General features: G+C 41.5%; 1 protein-coding gene across 1 annotated transcript; it reads left to right on the forward strand.

Annotated features, from left to right (window-relative positions):
• The first annotated feature begins 8,206 nt into the window (after positions 1–8,206).
• Positions 8,207–24,528, forward strand: LOC131900835 (zinc finger protein 260-like). The gene is made up of 4 exons (XM_059252171.1): positions 8,207–8,687; positions 17,730–17,856; positions 18,064–18,124; positions 21,647–24,528. Exons 1-4 carry the CDS (start codon positions 8,685–8,687, stop codon positions 23,865–23,867), a joined length of 2,412 nt encoding a protein of 803 aa, XP_059108154.1. The 5' UTR covers positions 8,207–8,684; the 3' UTR covers positions 23,868–24,528.
• The last annotated feature ends 2,748 nt before the right edge of the window (positions 24,529–27,276 follow it).

Consider the following 27,276-nt stretch of genomic DNA (forward strand, 5'->3'; position numbering starts at 1 on the left):
GACATGGAATGCTACCAGTTCAGCATGGAAGGATGGAACGAGGCCCAGGATCTGATCTCTTTGGGGTTGAAATGTCCTGAGAATCTTGTGGAGATACTTTATTTGTGCAACCCAATAAAGCTTATCTGAAAATCAGAGGAAAAAGCCAGTCAGTATATTAAACCAAGAAGTCGAGCATTGGTAATACATGCCTCTCATCCTAGCATTCAGGAGGCAGAGATTCATCTGCATCTCTGTGAGATCAAGGACACCCTGGGAACAGAGCCAGGCATGGCTGCACATGCCTTTAAATTCCAAGGCTAGTTAACCATGGAGGTCTGGAGACTTGTACAGACAGACAGGAAGTGGTGTATCTGGGAGGAGAGAGGAAGTGAGATGGCAGGCACAGAAAGGATATATGTGTGTGTATACAGGAAGTAGGGCTCTCTCTTTTGCTGAGGATTTCTAGTGATAAGAACATGGTTAGATTCTTTCTGCTTCCCTGATCTCTCAGTTTTTGACCTAATGTCAAATTTTATTTTAAATAAGTCTACTTAGCCATTTGTCTTACAATTGGTGCCCAATGTTTGTGGCATGAATTCACTAATAAGCTGCTTATGCCCTTGAAGGCCCCCTGGCTCAGTCCTTAGCTACACACAGCCAGGTCTCCTTGGCTTCTTCTCTCCTGGTGGGTGGTGGCCTCTCTCTGGACACCCATCTCCAATTGCTACAAGACTAAGTAAGCTGCCTTGAAACTCCCTCGGATGTTTACTGTTCTATGCACTCAGCAAACTTGGTGAGTCAATTAAAATATCCTAAAAGGAGAAATTAGTTAAAAGAGAAATTTTTTTCCACATTAAAAATATCGGAAACATATTTACAATGGGGGGAATTTGGTCTCTGATAACACATTAGGCAGTCTTAAAATGGAACAATTTACAAGAGGATAGTTAATGTTGATGGGATTTGCATAATGTCAATTATGAATATTATATGTTTGGTTGTTTTTATTTTAGCATTAAAAAGGTTGTTTAATTTGAGTGCCAAGATAAAGGTTTTAGAAAAACTTGTTAAAACAATCATAGAGAAATTCAGATTCAGACAGAAGAATTTTAAAGGTGAACCTATCTAAAAATTGAATTATACGGTTACAGAGAAACAGCTGGTTTTCAAACAATCAACCTTAATCTATCAAGTACCCTTACAGGAACTGCCAAATGCTCAAGGCTGTGTATGAGCTAACTGGACTCCAGTGGAAATGTTAGATTTGAGGAGATTTAAAGAAGCTATAGTCTCATATTGTATACATTCTCCACTTTTAAAGCAGATGTTAAACTCTTGGCCTATTTGTAATAGAATTATTCCCCCAGGACTAGAAAGATTTGGTTACAGCTGTCTTAGAGGCTGGGTCACAGTTACAATGGAGCACCTGGTGGAGAGAGGAGGCTAAGAGTATAGAACAATGATGTAGGGCTAGTGGTTTTGAAATTTCCCAAGATCAACTTCTTGGAGAAGGTGATTAATGGAATCATTATCATTAATGATAACTTTCCCAAGTTCCAGCTGTGACAAAATTCCTCTCAGAGTTCTGGGGAAGATGCTGTGTCCGGTGTGGGGAATCTGAGGGAAAGGTGTCTATGTACACTACGCTTTTGTCTGTTTACTTTATGACAAAACTCTATCTATACAGCTTCAGTTCTGTCGTGAGTCTCGGTTCCTTTATGTACCTACCTTTTCTGTCTCTTCATAACCCTGGTAATAACTAAGCCCTTATGCTTTTGGTTTCATCTTCGTCCTCTGTTCCTTCAACCTCCCTCTGTCCATCCTGGGTCCTTACCCCTGGCGCTGATAAACTCTACAAGAGATCTGCTTTACCCTCTACAGAATCTCTATTCTTCTCTTCTGTATCTGCCTGTAGAATTCTACTCCAGTCCTTACTGCACCTGGTTATGCAAATTCAGAAGCTAGAGAGATACTAATTACATCTCTGGCTTTTGAAAATGCCAATGCAGCATGCAAAAGGATAATTAGGCCATTAAAGGCATGATCAGCACCCTTGGAATAATGGATCAGAGATACAATTAATATTGAATCTCATGATGATGATACTTGGACAGGAGAGGTGATTTCCAGAGCACTGAAGAAAAATGTCAGATGCTTTAATTATCATAAGCAAGGTCACCTAAAAAGGGACTGTAAACAGGGCATTCCTAGAACTGTTTCTTCAAGAAACAATGGCAGCAGAATGCCCCTCCCTTCTGGATTATGCAGAAGGTGTGGTAAAGGCAAACAGTAGACTAATGAATGTAGATCAATAAGGGACAGACTAGGTAATCCTTTGCCTTTGCCATTGAGAAACTCCCTGATGGGTCTCTTGACGGGCCTCTCGCAGGTCCACATGGCAAATTCAGTTCAGTCCTTTCCTGCCATTGTAGAATAAAACCACTCCCAGAGCAATTAAATAACCAAATGCTTATTGTAATAAACCATACTGCTCGGTGTGATAGAACAGCTACAGCAGAGAACAAAAAAAAAAAAAAAAAAAAAAAAAAAAAATCAGGAAAAACCATAAAGTGAATTTTTTGGCAAACTTCTATAAATGAACAGTGACCAAAATTTAAAAATATGAATAAATGATGTTCTTATTAAGGGTCTTGTAGACACAGGTGTGGATGTAACAATAATTGCACCAGAATCTTGGTATCCAGATTGGCCTCTTCAGGAGGTAAATGTTCAGCTGTTAGGGATTGGAACATTATCTCAAGTGAAACAGAGCATAAGATGAGCTAAATGTATAGGGCCAGAAGGACAGACAAGAAAATTAAAGGCATATGTGGCTAACATAGCTATGAATTTATAGGGTTGTGGTTTATTACAACAGTGGAATACCCAGATTAACATTCTTCCAGTCTCAGAAACAAACCACAAACACATGTTTCTGAGAAAAATATTAGAAGATATTATAAAGAACAGTCAGCAGCCATCCAGATTGTACAAGTACAGGGCACAACAGCTACTGATCTTTCAAAGACACTATCAGCCCTGCCTTTAAAATGGTTAACAGACAAGTAAGTCTGTATGGGTTCAGCAATGGCCTTTAACAACAGCCCCTCACCTGGGAACCTAGGCAGGGGCTCCTTCTTCAGCCATGCCCACAACTCTCCTCCTCCTCCTCCTCTTCTTATTTTTTTTGAGACAGGGTCTCCATGCTGGTCTTTAGCTCCCACCATTCTTTTCCTCTGTCCTCATTTCGACAAGGCTGGTCTGCATCCTGTGTGGTTCTCAGTTGAGTAAACAGTTGTGTGTCCCCGAATTCATCTACTGATAACTCTCCTCCCTCTTTTTTTTTGCCATGGCTAGTGATGGGAACCCGGGCCTTACACCTTGCTTTATCCCCTCCCTTTCTCCCACCACGTGCTCCCTGATCCTTCCACCTTTAGGCATTGTACCACGTGGAATTAATTCCTTCTGGGTCTTCCAAGGCTCCTGAACCTTGAGCCACGTCAACTTCTTTTCGTCATAAAGGCCTTGTTTAGCGGTCGTGGGCGCTCCAACACAGACAACCCACCACCTCGCTCGCTCACTCAGCGGACAAGATGGACAAAGAGCTGGAGAGGTGGCTCAGTGCTCAAGAGCACAAGGGCTGCCAACCCAGCCGCCACACCGTGCTCCTGTGACTCCAGCTCAGGGCTCTGTCGCCCTCTTCTGGCCGCCGTGGACACTGTAATACCACCACATGCACGTCTTTGAAAATATTTAAATTTCAAAAAAGACAATGTTAATAATTCTTGTATGGCGGTTGTGGCGTATGTCTTTAATTTCAGCCCTTGGGAGGCAGAGACAGGAGAGAAATCTGTGAGTTCGAGGCTAGCCTGGTTTAGGACAGCCAGGCACACACAAGTCCTATTTCGAACTCTGCCCTGCCCCCATCGTCCAACACTCTCCGCCCCATGATAGTAATTTTGTTTTGTTTTGTTTTTTTTCAGACAGGGTTTCTCTGTGTACCCTTGGCTGTCCTGGGACTCGCTCTGTAGGCCAGACTGGCCTCAAATTCATAGAGATCCACCTGCCTCTCCTCCCAAGTATTTGGATTAAAGGTGTGCACCCCCACTACCAGGCTAAGGATTCTTATTTAATTAAAATTTCTAATCAGATCACATTTGCAGTTCTCAAAGTCCGGCACGGATGGAAGGAAAAATACCATCCCCACAGGTTTGGAAATTGAGGTCCAGAGAGGTCAAGTCAGTTGTTCAATGCTGCCAACCATCCCAGCAAGTACAGTCAGGACTCGAACCCAGGCCAGGCCACCCAGTCACTCTGAAGTAGATGACATCAGGGTCTGCTATCAAGGGTCCAGTCCCTCTTCAGGGATTCTGGGGAGCCCTCTCCGCTTGCCCGGGGAGGCTCCAGTCACTTGGTTTCCCATAGTCCATGAGGTCCTGTGCTGACACCTGGACCAAGTACTTGGCATGGGGCTGTGTGGCCCTCAGGGTGAAGGTCGTGGCTTCAATGGGTCCCACCTGCAGGGAGAGAGGAGGTGGTGGTGGGTAGGATCACAATGCACTGGGAGCTAGGTAGCCCGTTTGCTGGGTAAAGTGCCTGCTGTGATTTCCAAACCCCAGCACTCATGCAAGGCAGCCGCAGAGTCACGTGCCATCAGCGCCACAGAGAGGCCAGAAGTGGAGACCAGAGGATGCCCAGGGGAATCCTGTCTCACCCTCTTCTAGCTCCCTCTCACCTGGTGGCATCTCCTCCCTTTATTTTATTTTATTTTATTTTATTTTATTTTATTTTATTTTATTTTATTTATTTTATTTTATTATTTTATTTTATTTTATTATTTTATTTATTTTATTTTATTTATTTTATTTTATTTTATATTTTATTTTATTTTATTTTATTATTTTATGAGGGAGTGTGCCCACCTGAACGGTGGTGGACCTTAACCGGCTGGGGGAGACATTGACCTGACTCCTCCTAGAGCCGCTGTGGGCTTGAGAAAAAGGGTACCATTTGGAGAGGAGAGGGCTTAGGAATTTTTGGTGCCTCTAGATACCAACCTCTATGCAAGTCAGGTTTGTCTCTCAGGGAATCCGAACCAAGGGCTATTAAATCAGCCTTCCCCTGCAGTGCTTGGCCTTGCACCCAGCGGTGTCCATACAAGCTGATGCCAATAAGCATAGGTTCGGACTTTATGTTGCTCCTAAAGGAGAAGAGGACTGAGAAATATCATAGGGATCACATCCTCGATCCAACATTTCAAGCCCATGGTAATGAACCTGTATAGTTTTTGATGCCAGGGAGTCTATTTGTTTTTTGATGAATCGGATTAGCCTGCCAATTATAAAAGGACCCAAAGTTACAAATAACAAGATGCTGACTAACGGTCCTGCAAGAGGCATCGAAAGGGAGAACATGGATGATTTCCACCAATCATCTGCTGTGGCAGAGAATTGCTGCTTATGTAGCTCTAGGCTAAGTTTATGTAGCTTATTTATCTGGGCTGGCTTTGTATGTCAACTTGGCAGAAGCTACAATCATCAGAGAGGAAGGTGCCTCAGTGAGGAAATGGTGAGGAAATGCCTCCATGAGATCCAATTATAAGGCATTTTCTCAATTAGTGATCAATGGGGGAAGGCCCAGTCTACTGTGGGTGGTGCCATCCCTGGGCTGCAGGGATTGGATTCTGTAAGAAAGCAGGCTGAGCAAGCCAGTAAGCAGCACCCTTCATGCCCTCTGAATCACCTCCTGCCTCCAGGATCCTGCCCTGTGGGAGTTCCTCTTCTGACTTCCTCCAATGAGGGAGTATGATCTGGAAGTATAAACCAAATAAACCCTTTTCTCCCCAAATTGCCTTTTGGTCATAGTGTTTTGTTGCAGCAATAGAAACCCTAACTAAGACAGCAAGGTCCAGGCTGGGCCCCCAGTGCATGATGAGTCCTGTACATACCCTGGGGTCTGGCAAGGTTGTCCCTGAGGCTTTGATCTGCAGAAGTGAAGGATTGGACTGAACAGCTGAGCTGTGTCCTCAGCAGCCCTGAGCCTGCATCTGCTGCATCTGCAGGATCTGGCTGAGAATGCACTGCACATCCTCATCCCTGAGGTAAGATGGTAGGGGACACAGGCAGAGCTGAGAGAATGAGAGAAGAGAGAGAAGCAAGGAGGGAGAAAGAGAAGGAGACGCCTAGGGCCAGTCAGTCAGCCACCAGCCTGCCAGCCACCGAGGAAGAGTGAAAATAGGGCATACAGAATGAAAGGTAAAAAGCTCTGACATCTTAAGTCATAAGAGCGAGTGGGACAAGCATAAAATAAGGCCGAGCGTTCATAACTAATAAGTCTCTGTGTCATGATGTGGGAGCTGGTTGTTGGCTCAAAAGAAAGCCTGCGACACCTCTGTGCTCCCAACATGCAGCCATTCTATAATCAGCATTAGCATGTGACTCCATCTGTTATTTTCCAAGTTGAGGTACAAATGAGTAGTCTTGGGAAACTAGATTAGGTGATCCATAAATCCTATCATAGGCCAGATTGAACATTATTGAGGACTATGTGGGTCCATCCCCTTAATAGTCCCCTCCCCGAGTCTGGGAAGAATCTCCAACCAGCTGATAATTCATCTTTGATGAGAAGAAATGAATCTATGTACATGAAACTCCGTAGTCCATACACTTTATTATTCTCTGTCAGTTCTCTCTCTACAAGCTTCTATTCTCTTTTAGCTCCTTTCTTGCCAGATTTCTCTCTATATTCATCTATTGCTCCCTCTAAGTTCTATCTTAATTCTCTCATCTTAATTCTGCCTCATCTAGGTCCTTTTCATCTCGTTCTTACCCAGCTAGTACTTCCCCATCTGACTCTTTCTCATCTTCCATCTCATCCACATGTTTTCACTGGTCAAAATCTTCCTTATCCCTCTCTGTTCTCTGTCTCTCAGTTATCCATGTACCCCCTAAGTCTCCCAGGAATCCAGTTATAAACCCAAGCCACAGCAATCCCCTGTCGAGCAAGGTCACCAGGCTTGAATTCTACGGGTCATCAAGGCAGGTAAGAATTTTCTCAGGCAGTGACCACCAGGCTTTCTTTTACAACCCAAAATGGAAGTGGTAAAGAGGAGCTCAACTGAGTGCTAATGACCAGTTAGTATATCAAAAAGGGGATCTACGTGCTCAGTTCACATTCCTAGAAGTGGTTAGGTAAGAAGTTAGGGGGTCTATTAGTAAGGTTGTATAAGAAAGGAGGGTCTCACCCTAAATTGTACAAGAAATAAAGCTATCTGCCTGACCTAAAAGACAGGTGTAGTTTCATTCGGCCTTGGATGACTGATAGGCATTTTAGATAAATACAGTATTAGGAGTTCTTCAGAAGCACACAAGTAAATCATTTTAGGAACCGACTAAAATATAACCAAGACTTCTTAAGCCATGGCTTGACCTTTGGAGAAGTCCTTGAGTTTTCCAAGTAGTAGCTTTTGTAATAGTAGCTGAATTCCATTACATTTTCCTGTGGCTTGCAGCAGAACTTGCCATTCAAGTGTTAGTGTGGCTTGCGGGAAACTTCAGTGGAAGGCCTGCAGGCAGGACACCGGATAAAACTCCTCCACAAAAGCAAGTTTCCATTTTCATATGTGTTTTTCTTTGTTGAGGTTGGAGGTGGGCCCTTTGGGAGTCAGTCCATCCAAGGCTTTTTTTGAGGCCCTGATGATATCATCCAAGGGACACTAGTTCTGTGTGTTGGCCTAAGGACAGACATGGCGAAGTCTGTTCTGGAATTTGAGCCACTGTTGTGAAGGAATCAAGGGTTCCAGACTCTTTAGCCTGAGGGGGTGTGGCTATCAGTCCCTAGGCCACCAGGTGCTCATCCTGAGGTCGCCTGTGTTCTTCTTGCCCGAGCCCTCTCAAATGGTGTGTAAGAGCTGTACTTAATAAACTTGCTTAGCATGAGCCATCAGTTTATGCAATATCACTGCTCCATAACTTTCTATCTTCTCATTCCAGGTCGTTACCCTGAACACCTCCCCTTTGGGGCCCCTAATTGCTGGTGTTTCAGGTCACAAGCTGGTTTAACCTTTTGATGTCCTTCCTGTCTCCACCTCCCCAAGTGCTGGCACGATAGGCCAGTGCCACCATAGAAAGCTGGGAAAGTGTTAGTGTTTGGATGGCAAGGTGCAGCTGAGAGAGGTGTGAGCCGTCGTGGGTGTGCCTTATTGAAATTGCTGGTGCCTGGTGAATATCAATCAGGTGGTTTATATTTGAACTGGGTGGACTGGGTACCATTTCAGCTGTGAGGGAGGGGATCACTCCACTGCACATGGTTTAATGATCTTCATATGCTAGAGAGACCCGGTGGGCAGATGGAGAGTTGTCTACTGAGTGAGGGACAAGTTCAGGGACGACTCTTCAGTATAGGTGCAAGTTTCTGCTTCAATGCCAATCTCTGGAGGTCTGGGACAGTTGGGAACTACAGAGCTACAGCTTTTCACTGCACTATTGACTCTAAGGAAGCTGCCTCTGTCACTCAGGAATCACTAGCCAATCATGGCCTCCAGATGGACTTCCAGTCAGAATGTGGGCGGGTACTTCCGATCCCCCTTGGTGAAGGCTCCCGCGGCGCCGAGTTTGGGGAAAGGAGACGCTGGTGTTCTGTGTGCTGTGCTGTGACCCGCTGCCGGGAGCTGTGAGGAGAGCCCGGCGAGCTGGGAATCCGCCATGGTGAGCGAGGGGCCGCCGTCCCCATGTGGGGAGGAGCCTTGGGAACAGGTGTGGGGTCCCGGGGCTGTGGGAAACAGCGGCCCAGCACAGTGAGGTCACATGAGGGCCATGCCACTTCCGGGAGCTGGGCTAGAATCAGCGGACCAAGTAATTTCCTGGCGCCCCCGGGTGCGCAGGCGCAGAGCATTGGAGGCGGGAAACCTTGTGTGGAAACATCCTTGTTGCCAAAGTTATGGTGCAGGGCGCGTGTATGCGCTGTTTTTACTGTCCAGGGAAGGCAGATTTGCTAACTCTCAGAGCCCTGGTGTCTCCAGTGTTTTCTAGAAGTTCTGCACTTGTCACTGAACATTCAGGTGTAGGTAGATCTGTCCGCAGTTAATTCTGTGCAGGGTGTGAATTCTGTGTCATTAACACATTTGCATGTAGATGCCAGGGTGGTCCAGTCACGTGTGTCAGTAAGGCCATTCTTACTGGGTTTCCTGGCCTCCTGTGTCACAATTGACTCCATATTAATTGGGTTTTCATTTCTAAGTTTGCTCCCCTGTTCAATTGATCTCTTAATTCTTTCCCAGACAGTACAGTCTTCATTGCAGATATATGAGAAGTTTTAAATTCAGATGGTGTCAGAGTGTGTGCTGTTTATTTAACTAATCTTATGTTGATCATTTTTCCATTCATGATGACCTTCGTCATCAATTTTCTGTTGTTGGTATGAAAAATTGTTGGACTTTTTATTGTACTGTTGCTGAATCTGTAGCTCAATTTTGTACTGAAATAATATTGAGGCTTCCTGTCCGCAATCCTGGAATTTCTCTCCTTTTATTTAGTTTGTTGATTCTTTTTATTACAAATTTATAGCTTTGCCTACAGATATTAGGCACATTTCAATGTATTTCTGGCTGTTTTATCCATGGTGACATAAAAGTGATATGTGGGTATGGTTTTTCTTTGTTTATTTAATTTTTCAAGATAGGGTTTCTCTGTGTAACCTTGGTTGTCTTAGAACTTTGTGTAGACCGGGCTGGTCTTGAACCCAGAGATGCACCTGCCTCTGCCTCTGGGATTAATGGTGTGTGCCACTGCTCCCAGCAAGGGTGTGTGTTTTTAATTAGCGCTGTTTATTTATTTTATTCTATGTGTGTGACTGTTTTGCTTGCATAAATGTATGTTCATCGTGTGTGTGTTTGGTGCCCACAGAAGGTAGTAGGGGGCATCAGATCCTCTGCAAGAGGATTTAGTAATGATTGTGTGCCACCAGGTTAGTGCTGGGACCAAACCCAGGACTTCTACAAGAGCAGTAAGTAGTGGTAACTGCTGAGTCATCTCTCCAGCCCTAAACTTGACAGATTTTCAAAACTTTATGTGTGTGTGCACATGTACATGCTGAAAAGCCAGTGTTAAGAGAGTTGAGGTGTGCTTAACAATCTGTCTTTGGGGGCTGTGAGATGACTCAGTAGGTATGCTGGTTAGCTTTAGTCAGCTTGACACAAGATAGAGTCACACTGGTCTGTAGGTAAACCTATAGGGTATTTTCTTGATTAGTGGTTGATGTAATAGGGCCCATCCTGCTGTGGTTGGTGCCACCCTGGCAGGTGGTCCTGAGTTCTATAAGGAATCAAACTGAGCAAGCCATGTCAGCAGGAGGGCAGTAAGCAGCATTTCTCCAGGTTGAGAGCATATGTAGAGTGCATAAGCCTATTGTATATACAAGTTGGCAAATCTGTTCTTGGCCAGCTGCTCTTTGTGTGTTAGGTAGAGCTGGAGGCTTTCTATTCCTAAGGAGAGTTTTCTCAATTAATCTCTAAGTGTGTGGCATGATTTTTCATTGGGAAGGCGCATTAATTCCAAAACAGTTACACCTTCCAGCTTTCAGAACAATATTTTAAGAAAAGGTTTGTTATGTTGACTCTCTTTGCCTTGGTCCCAGTGTTTAGGCCCACAGGGCAATGACACTGCTGTCCTCTGGACTCAGCCTCCTCAATTCTTCATTAAAGGTTTGCAATAGCACACATTTTGTTTTCTTTTTTTTTTCCCTTAGACAGAGTTTCTCTATGTAGCCTGGGCTGTTCTGGAATTCACAGTGTAGACCAGGCTAGCCTCGAACTCACAGAGATTCATCTGCTTGTGCCTCCTGAGTGCTGAGATTAAAGGCATGTGCCACCACCACCCTGCAAGTAGCACACACTTCTAAAACTACCCATTGGAGTCATGGCTGTCCATTGCACTAACAGGGATAGGATTTGTGTGTGGAGCATGACTTCTCCATTGAGACCAAAATAGAAGGAGTAGTTTATTGTGTATACCACAGGGGGAAATAGACTAGGCCATAGCTGGATTGGAGATTGTTTAAGTGAGTGAGCTGCAGGTGTCTCTGTTATAAAAAAGGACATGATTGGGCAGGTGAGTGCCTTTCTGTGTAGTTTCCCAGTATGCATTAATTCATACCATCTGAGTGAAGGAAAACCAGATTGGTGGGTGTACAGTTTGGGGAGGTTAGCCTGAGCCACTCAAATTTCTGATTGGACAACTCTCTCATTGTGGTAACTGTAAATCTGTTTGTCTCACTTCAATCAGGTGAGAGGATTAAGACACTGGGCATTTGGCTGTGGCTTGTGTGTGAGCATACAGCACTCAGCAGCTAACATTTCACACAGGGCATGGTCATACAGTCTCTCTCTCTCTTTTTTTTGAGCTGAGGATCGAACCCATGGCCTTGAGCTTGCTAGGCAGGCGCTTAACCACTGAGCTAAATCCTCAACTCCCATGCAGTCTCCTATAAATGTGGACCCGAGTTCTGTGCAGGATGATGAGTATAGATCTATTTACATTCTTCTTCTTCTTCTTCTTCTTCTTCTTCTTCTTCTTCTTCTTCTTCTTCTTCTTCTTTTTCTCCTTCTTTTTAAGATTTATTTATTTATTATGTATACAGTGTTCTGTTTGCATGTATCCCTGCAGTCCAGAAGAGGGAGCCAGATCTTATTACAGATGGTTGTGAGCCACCATGTGGGTGCTGGGAATTGAACTCAAGACCTCTGGGAGAACAGCCAGTGTTCTTAACCTCTGAGCCATCTGTCCAGCCCTATTTACATTCTTCTACATGCAGACATCCAGTTTGACCAGCACCATTTGTTGAACATGCTGTTTTCCAGTGTGTATTTCTGGCTTCTTTATCAAAACCCAGGTGTCCATAGGAGTGTAGATTCATGCCTGGGTCTTCATTTTTATTTCTTTGATGGATGGGTCGGTTTTTATGCCAGTCCCATGTGGTTTTTATCACTATACCTCTGTAGTACAGCAGTGTAGAATGGTGAAACCTCCAGCAGTTCTTTTATTGTTCAGAATTGCTTTAGCTATACTGGTTTTTTTTTTTTTTTTTTTTTCTCTCTATCTGAAGTTGAGGATTGTCCTTTTGAGGTCTGTAAACATTATGTTGGGATTTTGATGGGGATTGCATTGAGTGTGCAGATTGCTTTTGGTAGGATTGCCATTTTTACTATGTTAATCCTATCGATCTATGAGTATGGGCGATATTCCCATCTCATATCTTCTTCAGTTTCTTTCTTCAGAGGCTTGAAGTTTTATGATACAAGCCTTTCACTTGCTTGGTTTGAGTTACCCCAAGATATTTTATATAATTCGAGGCAGTTTTAAAAGGTGTCCTTCCCGTTTTCTTTTTTAGTTCCTTTGCCATTTGTACATAGGAGAGCTGTTTATTTTTGTGAGATAATTGTATATCCAGCTACTTTGCTGAAAGTGTTTTTCAGCCATAGGAGTTCCTCTGTGGAATATTTTGGGCCACTTACATACACTATCACATCATGTACAAATAAATATTCTTTGACTTCTTCCTTTCCAATTTGTATCCCCTAGATCTCCTTCAGTTGTCTTATTGCTTTAGCTAAGACTTCCAGATCTATATTGAATAGACATGGTGAGAGTGGACAGCATTGTCTTGTTCCTGATTTTAGGTGAATAACTTTGAGTTTCTCTCCATTTAATTTGATGATGGCTGTAGGCTTGCTGGAAATTGCTTTTATTTTGTTTAGGTGTGTTCTTTGTATCCCTTATCTCTGCAGAACTTTTATTATGAAGTGGTGTTGGATTTTTGTCAAAGGCCTTTTCTAATGAGATGATCCTGACTCAATTGTTTTTTCTTAATCATTAACCTAAGCCATAATCTGTATGCTCCTTAATAGAAACCCATGTGTTCTATCAGTGTGACACTTCCTTGTTTCACTTTTTTATCCTCTACAGCCTCTGCTTTATTAGAGACAGAGGCAGCATTTTATCCTATCTTTACCTGTGTTAATTTTTCCACTAAACTAACCTCCATCATAATCCCTTACTATATTTATTAAAGACTGTCAATCATCAAAATCCCATTTAAACTCATACTATTGTTGTATAAAATCACTGCTTCAGTTAAACAGTACAGCTTAGGAGGAAGTCATCTTCATAATAATCCACAGGTAAAAATGCCCAGTACAACAGGATATTTCCAAGAGATGATCATACTACATTAAGGGCATTGGGGACCCCCCACACCCATTCACACCATGCCAGATTCCAGAGAAAAATGGCAGTGGCAACCATACAAAGACACAGCAGTGTAAAGAAGCATCCTGGGGTTGAGGCTCTCGGGGCCCTGCATATGTGAGATTCACCCATCAGGGTTTTATTTCCTGGTGGGCCGATCCCCTGAAATCACTTGCCATCTGCTGCTCCTCTGACATGGCTACTGCCAATCCCCCAACAGTATAACAGTTTGTCTCAAATCAGCTATTCCATTAACTATCTCACTGTTTTATTTTATTGAGTCCAAAGTTCTGTAGAATGCTTGTGCCAGTCTCTAATGAACTCAGCAGTTTGGCTTTCTTTATGAAGGGCCAATCCAGCTGCTGTAGCAGCAGTAGCAGCCAATGCAACAATGCCCATACCTACTGGAATAATCAGTCTAAGCATTCGATGTGTTTTCCTTAATATTCTTTCAGTGAGCTTCTGAACTATGGTCATCACAGGTGAGTCTTGCTGTGGCCTTGATGACTTCACTGGCATCCAGACTGCTGGCCTTGCTCTAAGAATGTATAAACTTTCAGAGGTTACATCTAAGACATACTAGAATTAACACAGGTATGAAGGGTACAGTGTTCACAAGTGATGCTGTAATTTTTAGGGTGCCATTGTACAGGCACTTCAGTAGCTGATAAGGTAATGGTACACATAGTATAAAAGGATGGCTTTGATTTAGTCTAAATGACAAAGTTTCATCCTTAATGTTTAACCCTCCTGCCCATGCTTTAAGAGGGTGGAAGGTACTTGCTAATTTCTTCAAGTTAGTCTGAACTGAATTGCCAAACTGTAGGAGAGGACTTGACATTCCAACTCCATGCCATTGAATAGGTTCATTAAGAGTAGAGCTAATTTCTACAGTTGCATTTGAACTATATTTGTGTCATCTTAATAATGAGTGAGAATGTTTTCCTTGAGGGGATCCATAAGGGCTCCAATCTATGACATCTGTATGGGAGATACTAATTAGCACCCGAGGTTTCTCACCTTTACATGGTTGCCAATGTATCCAGTCAGATTCCTTGTTGGAAACCTACATCTCTCAGAACAGTAGATTTGTGGAACTAGTAGCATTAATCTCCTGTCTTCTAAAACCAGATGCACGAAGAATATAAAACATATTATGATAATCTTGGGTAGTATTTATTATAGATAGCCACACTTGAAAGGTTATATTTACATATTAACTTCCATTTCCTATAGAAATAGGAATTCCTTGCACCCCCACAGTATAATTTCTAGTTTCTTTATTCTCCTCTGTAAGCTGAGCAGGACCTTGTTTGTCATAAGGACCAGGTAGCCAAGAAGATTCATTAACCATCACAGGAATATGCACATCTCCCAACTTACTGCTAAGTTAGTTGGAGGATTAGGAACATAGGCCCAATATGTATAGTTGGCCCTGTTACCTGTATAGTTATCACAGATAGCATAGCAAGGTTAGGTTTGTAGCATCCTGAGGTTTCTGAGCCAGTGGAAGTACTGCCTTCTCTTTGTCACACACATTCTTTGTGTTCTCCCCCCCCCCCCCCCCCCCCAGAGACAAGGTTTCTCTGTGTAGCTTTGGAGCCTGTCCTGGAACTCACTCTGTATCCCAGGCTGGACTCGAACTCACAGAGATCTGGCTGCCTCTGCCTCCCGAGTGCTGGGATTAAAGGAGTGGGCCACCACCACCCCGCAGTCACACAAATCCTTAAGCTGTGCCCAGGTAGGAGGCTCAGCCATCCACTTCAAAGGCTTTTTTAGTCTTTTTTCCCCCCAGAGGTATGTCATTCATCTCAGCAGCCAAAGTGTCTGAGAAATTCGTCTTGTTCATGCTGGACTTTCTCAATTTTGACTGGATCCACAACCTTTTGTCTCCTGTAAAAACATAAGTTTGACCCCATTGTAACACTTTCCCTGGTTTTCATTTTGATGTTGAAACATCTTCAGCATTGCCCCCTCCCAAGCCCCCGTCTTTCAGCTGCTGTTGTCTCTGTGTCATTAGTTTAAAAAATTTAAAGTTAAAAGGCCTTATGCGGTCTATCTCTGGGGGTCCTCATATCCTCCTTCTGTTTAAAAAGCAACTCCTTTAGTGTGTGATTATATCTTTTAACAATTGCTTGACCTGTAGGATTATATAGTAACCTTGTAATGTGTTTTATGTTGTGTCAGAAAAAAAAACTGTTTTATTTTACTGGAAACATAAGTTGGGCATTATCAGTTTTAATTTGTTTAATATGTCCATTATGGCCATTGTTTCTAATAAATGTGTAATTATAGAATCAGCCTTTTTAGAACTTAAGGTAAATAGATGTCCATTGAAATCTAGAGTATGTATCAATGGTATGATGAATAAGTTTGAAGTTTGTAAATTCTGTTAAGTGAAATACATCCATTTGTCCATTTTATTATTATTATTATTATTATTATTATTATTATTATTATTATTATTATTATTATTTGTGTGTGTATAGCTTTAGGATTAGTTCCTGCAGGTAATGGAATTGATTATAGAAAGAACATGTAGGACAGTTTTGTTTTTTTAAATTAATTTCCTTATCTTGTTACTAGGTAATGGAAAATTGTTGTCTTTAAGCCTTGGCTATTAGTGTTTTTTTTTTTTTTTTAATGAAGTTCAGAAGCTTCCAACACATTTCCTATCAGTAGTTGATCAATTTTTAAATTTCCTTTTCTAATTGTCTAGCAACCCAGTATGAGACCAAATATGAGTGATATATGGTGGATAATTTCTGACTCGGATTGACTGTTGTAGTTGCAAGAATAGCAAAGTCAATTCTGAATTATCAGCAATAAGTTTAGCAGTTTCTGTATGCAATACAACCCTTTCTGCATATAGAGAATTAGTAAATATATTAAGAGATTCATAAAGTCTAATAAAACCATCAGAATGGCATATAACTCTGATTTCTGAACTGAAGCATATGGACTTTGAATTTCTTTACTGATCTTTCCTGCTTTATAACTTGCCAATCCTAATTTATGTGTGTCAGTATAAAGTGTAAAAGCCTCAGAAATAGTTCTCTTTCACTATGCAAAGAGGAATCCATTCAGTTTTTTGTTTGTTTGTTTGTTTGTTTATAACTGAGGTCACTTACTTTTCGGACATTTGTTGTTAATTTTGCCTAAGAAATTACTACAAACTCTTTGTCAATCATCATTGGTCATCCATAATTGTATAATTTCAGCATTAGAATAGGTTACAGCACTCTCAGCTGGATTCATTCCTCAGCACTTATGAAGTCTTATTACTTCCCTTATAATTAATTTAGAAACCTTTTCTATACAGATTTTTAACATTTTACTCTGTTTGTGAGCTAGGAAGATTCAATTTAAAAATAGCATCTTCCCTTTGCATAATGAAACCACTAGGGGAGTGAGTGGAAGGTAAAATTAAAAATACATTCAGTTGTGAGATCTACCAATCCAGAAAGGCATTTTGTAATTTTTGTTTTACTTGGGCCATTGTTATTTTCAGCTTTAGCTGTTAATTGTCTTGGATTGTTTAAATCTGAGTCACCTTGTAAAATTTGAAACAAATTACATATTACTTGAATAGATAAAGTAATTTCAGACTGTAATTATCCCATAGGTTAAATTATCTTATAGCTCTCAGGATGTCTGCAGGAGGATAGTGCTCTGTCTCCGTTTGAGTTATCATGGCATATTCCTGAGCATGTAGAGTTAAGTCTAGGCCTAACAACCACACTATCTAATAAGCTAACAACCTGCTCTGTTTCAGGATGTAACCTGTTCTGTTACTATTTTTTATAGAACTTAACCAAGAATTTCCAGAGAGCAACTTGAAGAGCAGAGCCAATCCGCAGTAACAGACAAGAGCATACCCAATAACATAGTTTAAAATCATAAATTTGTTCTTGATTTCACTTACTGTGAAAATTAAACATTCATTTAAACTTAATTAGACATTCAAGAGAAGAGACATCTTATACACAATGAGTGACTGATATCTCTGGAAATTTAAACAGCATTGGCTTAGTACTTTATGCCTTATCTGTAATTTTGTTTTTTTTATCTTTTTTTTTTTTTTTTTTTTTTTTGGTTTTTTCAAGACAGGGTTTCTCTCTGTAGTTTTGGTACCTGTCCTGGAACTTACTCTGTAGACCAGGCTGGCCTCGAACTCACAGAGATCTGCCTGGCTCTGCCTCCCCAGTGCTGGGATTAAAGGCGTGTGCCACCACTGCCCTGCTCAATTTTTTTTTTTTTTTAAACTAGAAGTTGGGCATTTCTCTTGCTGTGCTGTATTCTATTCTTTAGGCACTGGAATGGAAGGTGTCATTCTCTTTTGATGTTTCCTTTTAAAATGAATTGGTGACTGCATTTGAAATTTACTGACCAATGTCATTGAATGTTTTGAGCACACAGAATTATATAAATATATTCTCAATGAAGTGTACATTTGCAATTCAGTCTCATCATTTCAATTAAGAACATATATATGGGATATTTTAGGATGCAGTGACCTATGAGGATGTGCATGTGAACTTCACTCATGAAGAGTGGGCTTTGCTGGATCCTTCCCAGAAGAGTCTCTACAAAGATGTGATGCTGGAAACCTACTGGAACCTCACTATTGTAGGTAAGAATGTGAGCTTTCTGTCATTTTTTAACTTAAGGGGACAAGCTTTTTTCTTTGGATTGGTGCTCTTCTGTGATTTTGCATATGAAAGGGGGAGAATCTTGTGAATAAATCAGGTATGGTAGTAAGTTTCATGAAAGATAGTAATTTCAAGTGTGCCTAATTTCCAGTAATTTATCACATACATTTTCTGGTACTGTATTTTAGGTTACAAATGGGAAGACCATAATATTGAAGAACATTGTCAGTGCTGTAGAAGAATTGAAAGGTAATTTTCATGTGCAAGCTTGTATATATGTATGTGTGTGATAAATATCAGATTCCTGGTTGCTGGCTTCCTCCATCACTGATGCAATAAGTCAAATCAAACCAAATTAATAAATCCAGATTTAATAAACAGAGCATAGCAAAGCAAAGCACTCCAGGTTCTCTCAGGAAGGCATGAGACAGAACAGGAGAGCACCCATGGCAGATCTATGGGCCGGGTCTTAAATAGCCAGTAGGCATGGGCATGGTCCCAGACATCCCTGGGGGGAGGAGCCGCTAGTAGTGGGCTTTGTGGAATGGGGCTCCCTGAGCTGGAGATTCCAAACTCCCAACCTTTTTGGGTCTATATGGGTGCAGGTTCAAGTCTCTATTTCCTGCTGGCATGGAATGATGTGGGGAGGGAGTGGGTAGGATTTGGGTGGGCCCATGCTCAGTAGGGGTTATGGGTGGAGCAACATTTGGATAGCTGCCATCCAGGAGACCTCAGGAATATGTTCTTTTTTTTTTTTTTTTTTTTTTTTTTTTTTCCCCCCGGAGACATGGTTTCTCTGTGTAGCTTTGGTACCTTTCCGGGAACTCACTGTGTAGCCAGGCTGGCCTTGAATTCACAGAGGTCTGCCTGCCTCTGCCTCCTGAGTGCTGTGATTAAAGGTGTGTGCCTCCACCTCTAGGCACAGGAATCTGTTCTTGAGGAGACAGAATGCAGGGTGCTAGGAGAAAAAAATAGATTATTATTACTGGCCCTTTGAATGCGGCTGCCCATTGGTAGTAGGAAGACTGCCAGAAAGAATGGAACTGAGAAGTGGCCTGGTTGCACAAAGGGTGAGTGAATGAGGCATGAGGGTATGTATGCCCTTAATTGGGACATCTTGGAAATCTAGGTTTCAGTTGCTGGTTAGTTGCCCACTTATGCCTAGAGAGGTGGTATCAGCAGTGAAGTCCCAGGAGCTTGAGGAGACGACATGGCAAATCTAGGGATGATGTGTTCCAGGAGTACTGGAGCCATAGGATCTGCTGTTTCCCTGGAGGTTGGAAGAACATCCATCCTATGAATGTGTCATAAGAGTTAATGGAGCTTTTTATGAGTGGGCAGTTGGGTGAAATCAACCTGTTATTATTCCCCCAGTTGGTGCCCTTGCTTGGTTTGCATTTGGAGCTGTTACAGGGGCTGGTGTATGTGGAGGGCCCCTGTGGGTTTGGCTTTGGCCCAGGCAGGAAGAGTGAACCTACAGAATATGCTCAAAAATGGGTGGGGTCAAATTAGACTCTGGAAAGTAATATTAGTTTCCATCAGGCCAGACTTCTTTACAAAGCATCAGAACCCTTTTCCCAAGAACCTTCAGGTGTCTGTAAAACTACTGGAACAGATTTATATCTTGGTGTCATGGTAAAAATCTATGGCCTTGGGTTAAGGCATGAACAGTTTTAAGTCTAAATTCACTGATAGTAGAGGTTGTGTGAGTGAAGGAGGAGGGAGTTGAACATGGCTGCAGGGTTCTATATCCTGTCTAATGCTAACCTATCTCTAAAAGCTGGACCAGTAAAATCCACCGAAATTTAAGGACCCCTGAAGACTGTTAGTAATCAGGGCTCTGTCAGTTTATCAAAACTGTGTTTATCAAAGCTAAAACTTTGAACTTCTGAAGTTATATCTGAAAACAGTTTATCCTGTACCATGGAGTCTGTGAATGAAGCATACCTGTCTGTATTTTTTATAGGAAACTTACTAATGAACTACTAAGGTGCTTGTAGCCTTGGGGTTGAGGGTGCTGTTAAACTGGCAAATCTCTTAGTACCCTGGTCATCAACACCATCAGATCTGAGAAGGATAAGTAAATGAGCAGGAGTGAGCCAGCTTTCCAGTTACCCAGGCAGTCCCAATTCTCTCCCTGGTCACTGGGGGACAAGTTCTAGAGGTCGCACTTGTTCAGATGCCAAGTCCAGAGGATCCAACACATTCTCTGTGGAGTAGAAATTTGGGAGATCGGCCTACCTGTCTTAACAGAGTGACACAAATGTTCCCCCATTGCTCCACTTATTCACAATCTGGACATGATCTCAGCAGCACTTAAAGGTGTAAAGCAGCTTTTTGCTGTGTGGCTGGCTTTGTTACATTTGAAGCAAGCCTCCAGGTGGAAGTTCTTCTGTGGCCCTCCATCTTCTTGGAGAAGATACAGGATGCTTCCAGTTGTTGGCATGTCTGTCATAAAAAGATTTTATATGAAATGCCATATTCTCAGATCTCTAAGGGTGTTTGAGAATGTTAGGTCCATCTAAATTAGACAAATGTTGTTTAGGCTTAAATTTGAAGGCATATATAAGTTAAGTCTGGACATACAGTTTACCTAATTAGTTACAGCTTACCAATGTTAGTAAGAGCAAGAAGATTCAGTCTGTAGTTTTTAGCGGTGATCCTAAGATATACAGGACAAAACTAAGTTTTAATGTTGCAAACAATTTAGTTTCAATATCAATTGTCAAAACCAGCATTGTTTTAAAACTGTTTTCATAAAACTTGTTTTTAGGCCAGGACAGGTGGTGGTGGTGGCCGTGGTGGTGGTGGTGGCTGTGGAGGTGGAGATAGCTCTGGTGGGAAGGACGAAAGGAGGAGGGACCAAACAGAACAAACTGGCTGGAGACATTTATGTAGTAGTTCAGAGTGTTAGAGCAGACAGGAACAGAGAGAACAGACAGGAACAGGACAGGAATTATCAAACAGAAATGTATCCTAACCACAGGAATTATCAAACAGAAATATATCCTAACCCAATTCTGTTGGAGACATAATGTCTCCTTGGTGGGCCCAGTCCAAGTGGTTACCCTTACTAAAGATGGTAGTGAAGTATCTTTAACCTCAATCAAAATGGCGGCTGGCTACCTGGTCACCCTTCCTAAAGATGGCAGTCATTCCTAAAGATGGAAGTCATTCACCTTTCTCTCTGACCTTAGCCAAAATGCACCTGCCCAGGTGGCTGGCTGCCTGTAATTAGAGTAGTGGCAGACCACATGATGTTCTCCAGCACAGTTTCAATCTGGCGTCACAAGCCTTACAGGTTTTAAAACATTCAATTAGCAAGACACATTCAGGACATAAAAATTCAGGCCTTCAAAACCTGTCAGAAACCCACATGTATGGCCACACCATTCACACATTTCCACCAACACATTTAAGGACAAGACAAAGAAACATGCCACAACAGATGTCACAGGTTCAATCTTAGCCATGTGTGAGGACTGTCCATCCACTTACTGTCGTGCCTTCCATTTATCATATAAGGTATACACAATGATGAGGAGATTGGGTATGTCCAAGATCTTTTATAAGTAAAGCTTCCATATTAAAGCTATTGTTCTTCTTTTTCTTGTAGTGAGTGACTTAGCATAATTTACTGAGAGGAGCACTTAATGAGTGACTTGGAGATGTAGAAACATGAAACTCTATTCCACATCTGTATGACAAACAAAACATTTGACTATGGGAATGCAATGTGAAAACCCTTTATTTGTTATCTTCCTTTAGCAGGTGTGTCATCTGTCACTCTGGACACAATCCATGTGAGCATAAGGGATATGGAAAGAAGCATTGTAGTCCTGTCTGTCTTAGAACAACTGGAAGATATGTGGTAGTCCCCACTATGAGAAGACATGATGACTGTGATACAAGATTACAATTAACTGGTTTTCCAACTTCAGTGGGAATTCATCAACAAACTTCCATTGGAGAAAAACCTTATGAGTACCAGGAATATGGAAATTCAACTCTCTCTTCTGGTTCACTGTGTATATGTAGTGTGGCTCTCAGTATAAGAAAATGTTATAAATACAATCAGTGTGGTCCAACTCTGAGTTCTTCAAGTTCTGTTCAAGGATGTGAAAAAACTCATATGTTAAGAGAAAATAATAAATGTGAGTCATCTACCAAAGGCTTTAGCCATTATAGGCATCTTCAAACACCCAATAATGAAGAGAATCTATATGAATATAATCAATGTGATAAAGTCTTTAGATGTGATTGGTTGTTAAAACACCAAAGAACTCATTTGGAAGGAAAACCCTGTGATTATAATCAAAGATATAAAGGCTTTGCATATCACAGTCTTCATCAAGTACATAGAATTCAAACTAGGGAGAAAAGGTATGAATCTCAGCAATGTGATAAAGCCTTTGCATGTCCCATAATACATAATAGAAGTTACACTGAAGAGAAACCCTATGAACGTAATCAATGTGGTAAAGCCTTTGCAGAGAACAGAAGCCTTCATAGTCATGTAAGGTTTCATACTGGAGAGAAACCCTATAAATGCAATCAGTGTGGTAAAGCCTTTAGAGGGAAGAATAGCCTTCTCAGTCATGAAAGAATTCATACTGGAGAGAAACCTTATCAATGTCATGAATGTGGTAAAGCTTTTGCACAAAAGAGTTATCTTCTCAGTCATGAAAGAATTCATAATGGAGAGAAACTTTATGCATGTAATCAATGTGGTAAAGCCTTTCCATATAATAGTCGTCTTCTCACTCACTTAAAAACTCATACTGGAGAGAAACCCTATGAATGTAATCAATGTGGCAAACGCTTTGTATACAAGAGTCTTCTTCTCAGTCATGAAAGAATTCATACGGGAGAGAAACCCTATGAATGTAATCAATGTGGTAAAGCCTTTACATTGAAGAGTCATCTTCTCAGTCATGAAAGAATTCATAATGGTGAGAAACCTTATGAATGTAATCAGTGTGGTAAAACCTTTGCACAGACAAGTAATCTTCATAGACATGAAAGTCTTCATACTGGAGAAAAACCCTATGAATGTATTCAATGTGGTAAAGCCTTTGCACAGAAGGTTAGTCTTCAAAGTCATGAAAGAATTCATAATGGAGAGAAACCCTATGAATGTAATCAATGTGGTAAAGCCTTTGCAGAGAAGAGTTATCTTCACAGTCATGAAAGAATTCATAATGGTGAGAAACCCTATGTATGTAATCAATGTGGTAAAGCCTTTGCACAGTGGAGTCATCTTCACAGTCATGAAAGAATTCATAATGAAGAGAAACCCTATGAATGTAATCAATGTGGTAAAGCCTTTGCACAGAAGAGAAATCTTCTCAGTCATGTAAGAATACATACTGGAGAGAAACCTTATGAATGTAGTCAATGTGGTAAAGCCTTTGCAGAGAAGAGAAATCTTCACACACATAAAATAATTCATACTGGAGAGAAACCCTATGAATGTAATCAATGTGGTAAAGCCTTTGCTTTGAAGAAAAATCTTCACACACATGAAATAATTCATACTGGAGAGAAACCCTATGAATGTAATGAATGTGGTAAAACCTTTGCACAGAAGAGTCATCTTCATACTCATGCAAGTGTTCATACTGGAGAGAAACCCTATGAATGTAAACAATGTGGTAGAGCCTTTGCACAGAAGAGTCATCTTCTCAGTCATGAAAGAATTCATACTGGAGAGAAACCCTATGAATGTAATGAATGTGGTAAAGCCTTTGCAGATAAGAGAAATCTTCGCGGACATGAAATAATTCATTCTGGAGAGAAACCCTATGAATGTAATGAATGTGGTAAAGCCTTTGCAGAGAAGAGAAATCTTCACAGACATGAAATAATTCACACTGGAGAGAAACCCTATGAATGTAATGAATGTGGTAAAACCTTTGCACGGAAGAGCCATCTTCACAGTCATGAAAAAATTCATACTGGACAGTACCATGTGGATGTAATCATGTGTTAATTTCAGATGTGATCTTCCATGTGGGTGCTAGAAACTGAATGTCTACAAGATGTACCTCCTAGAGTCCAGCTCCAAAAGGGTTCAGGTCCCTAAGAGGAGATGGGGCATTAGCAAAGGAAGGAGACCGCCATGATATTAGCGTGAATCGGCATGGCTGCTGCTTTATTGAAAAAGGACTATACCCTTTATACTGTATAACTGAATCTCAGTTTAGACTAAAGCAAGGTTAAAATCAGACTTGATGATTCCAGGCTAAAAGCAGCTATCAACCTCATCACAGCATTTTTTCTGAGGCAAAAGTGATAAATTCAACACGTATCTAAATGTCTTTGTGGATGTGAGCCCATTGTTTTCTTCCAGTGTGCTTTCATCCTTGGAACTAGGTATGTCCAGTTAGTAAATCATTAAGTTCTCTATTCTTGGTGTACTCAGGGGGATACAATGGGGATTCTTGTGTTAGAGTAGGCATAGTTATCATGTTTTATGGTTCCATGGTGGTGGGGATTTTTTCCATGAATTTTTTTTCAAGGACTGCCTATGTATACATTCTCATCTTCCATTGTAGCTCACAAAAAAATTCCTACAGTAAAAGAGATAAGGAGACCTCATCACATATAGTGAGAATTATTAAAATTGAAATAAAATGATGCCAGAAAATTAAGATCTGCAATGTCAAAATGCTGGACCTTTGTCAAGTATTAATGGTCACTGTGCAGTCCACACTAGGTACTAAACTGCTAAACCATCTCTCTTCCCTTTTTCTTTTAATTTTCAATTTATGATTTTTGTCTTTGTGAGTGCACATGGATAGTATAGTTTGAAATGAGATAAAAGCCTGTGTTACCCAGTTCTTAGTTTCTACCATTTAGGTTCTGAGGACCACACCAGGTCCATCAGTCTTGGTTTCAAGTACCTTTACCTGTTGAACCATGCCACGATATCCACTGAGCCCTGATATCTTTTTGTTAATTTTTTTTTTTTAAGAGACTGATGAAGTTCAGGCTGACCTTGAACTTAAGACCTTTCTGCTTCCACCTCATTACTAGCATGACAGGTTTCACTACGATGTTGTTTATGCAGAGGTCTTGTGTGTGCTAAGCAACCATTCTATCCAAGGAGAGCCATCTGATATGAAAGCATTGATGTAGCCAGTTCTTCATACACTGAGGGCCACACTGAGACCCTGCCCCAAAACCAAACCACAACTGCCAACAAACACCAAATTAAAAAAAAAAAAAAAAACAACTGTGTGGCGTCCAACGTGGTGGCAAGAGTTTCCACCTAAAAACTGAGAAAAAAGATTCTAAAATGGAGCTAAAAACAGTTCCTAATTGTCTCTCTCAAATGAGCGGCAGCTGCCGGTTTGAGCTGCTGGTTTGAGCTACTGGCGGGTTCCTGGCGTGCATGCTCGACCTGCAGTATGGCGGGAATAAGGCCTCTGCAAGTGGCACATTAAGTTGCGTGGTAGATTTAGACTTTGCAGGTACAAAACAAAAAAAAAAGAGGTTTCTAGGCTACACGCTGCTTGGATAAAAGCATAGACCCACGATAGCTCCCAGAGCTGGTGGTAAACAACTGCCATGTAGGGAAGCTGAGGTGGGCGGAGCCAGCAGTCACAGCTGCTGCAGATTCATAGCAATAGATTCACAATAAGATTCAGGTGTAATAGTTTACAATGTGTGTAAAATATACGTAGGCTTGAAAGAGAAAAAGGAATATATACAGTTATATAAAGAAATAAATAGTTTTTAAAAATAAAGTCTTTAAAGAGACAGCAAAGGTAGTATAAAAAATAAGCCACGTAAAAATGAATATTACACAGAGAATCTGGATTGTGTTGTCTTTGGGATTTTTAACTGCAGAAAAACATTTGATCATAAAAGCTGTTGAGTTAAACCAATATGTATATTTTAAAGATACCTTGACTTCAAAATTTGGATATAAGGATATGTTGCTTTGGAAAAGAGTCTCTTTTGTTTCCACAGAAAGCCAGAGGCTATGGATTTGTTCAAGATTAAGATACTTCAGGTTTGACCAGCCAAGACCCCCTGAAAGGTCTCCGATGACACCATGGCCCAGATGATCCAACATCCAGAATGGTTTGAAGGCATCTGGCTCAGACGATACAGCCTCATGGACTATTCCATAATTCTAAAATTTTCTTTGTTTCCCTATAAGATACAGCGCCCCCCTCCAGCAGGAAGTAGTAAGAGAAGCTACGCCCAAATTCCCAAATTATATGTAATTTTACTTTGTTAAAGTTAAAACCTTCCTTTTTGAAAAAAAAAGGGGGGGGGTAGTGGGATGTATGGCAAATGTGTTGCTAATTAATCAATAAAACACTGATTGGCCATTGGCTAGGCAGGAAGTGTAGGCGGGACGAGGAGGAGAATAAAGCTGGGAAGTGGAAGGCTGAGTCAGAGAGACACTGCCAGCCACCACGATGAGAAACAGCATGTGAAGATGCCGGTAAGCCACGAGCCATGTGGCAAGGTATAGATTAATGGAAATGGATTAATTTAAGCTATAAGAACAATTAGCAAGAAGCCTGCCACGGCCATACAGTTTGAAAGCAATATAAGTCTCTGTGTTTACTTGGTCGGGTCTGAGGGCAGGTGAGAGAGATTTGTCCTGACTGTGGGCCAGGCAGGAAAACTCAAGCTACAACTGTGTGTGTGTTTTGAGACAGAGTCTGTCTCAGTTGCCTAGGCTGTCCTAGAACTCACACTGTAGCCCTTGAATCCTGCCCCTTGGTCTTGGCTGCTTAAGTAACTAGAGAACAGGGCTGGACTAGTGAGTGAGCAAGCCAGAGCACAGAAAGGCCTAACTATGTGTCTGGAGACACACAGCTAGTAGCCAGAGGTACATGACAAGATCAGAATGTTCCTGGGGTAGGGTTGGAATCCAGAATCTTCCTTGACATGGAATGCTACCAGTTCAGCATGGAAGGATGGAACAAGGCCCAGTATCTAATATCTTGGGGTTTGAAATGTCCTGCGAATCTTGTGGAGATACTTTATTTGTGCAACCCATACAGCTTATCTGAAAATCAGAGGAAAAAGCCAGTCAGTATATTAAACCAAGAGGTCAGGCAATGGTAGCACATGCCTCTAATCCTAGCATTCAGGAGGCAGAGATTCATCTGGGTCTCTATGAGTTCAAGGCCACATTGGAAACAGAGCCAGGCATGGCTGCACATTACTTTAAATTCCAACACTAGTTAACCATAGAGGTCTGGAGGTTTATACAGACAGACAAGAAGTGATGTAGCTGGATTGATAGAGGGAGTGAGATGGCAGGCACACATACAGGAAGTATGGCTCTCTCTTTGGCTGAGATTTCTAGTGGTAAGAACATGGCCAGCTTCTTTCTGCTTCCCTAATCTCTTGGTTTTTGACCTAAAAATGGC

The sequence above is a fragment of the Peromyscus eremicus genome, unplaced genomic scaffold (assembly GCF_949786415.1).
Source record: "Peromyscus eremicus unplaced genomic scaffold, PerEre_H2_v1 PerEre#2#chr22_unloc_1, whole genome shotgun sequence".
Lineage (NCBI taxonomy): Eukaryota > Metazoa > Chordata > Mammalia > Rodentia > Cricetidae > Peromyscus > Peromyscus eremicus.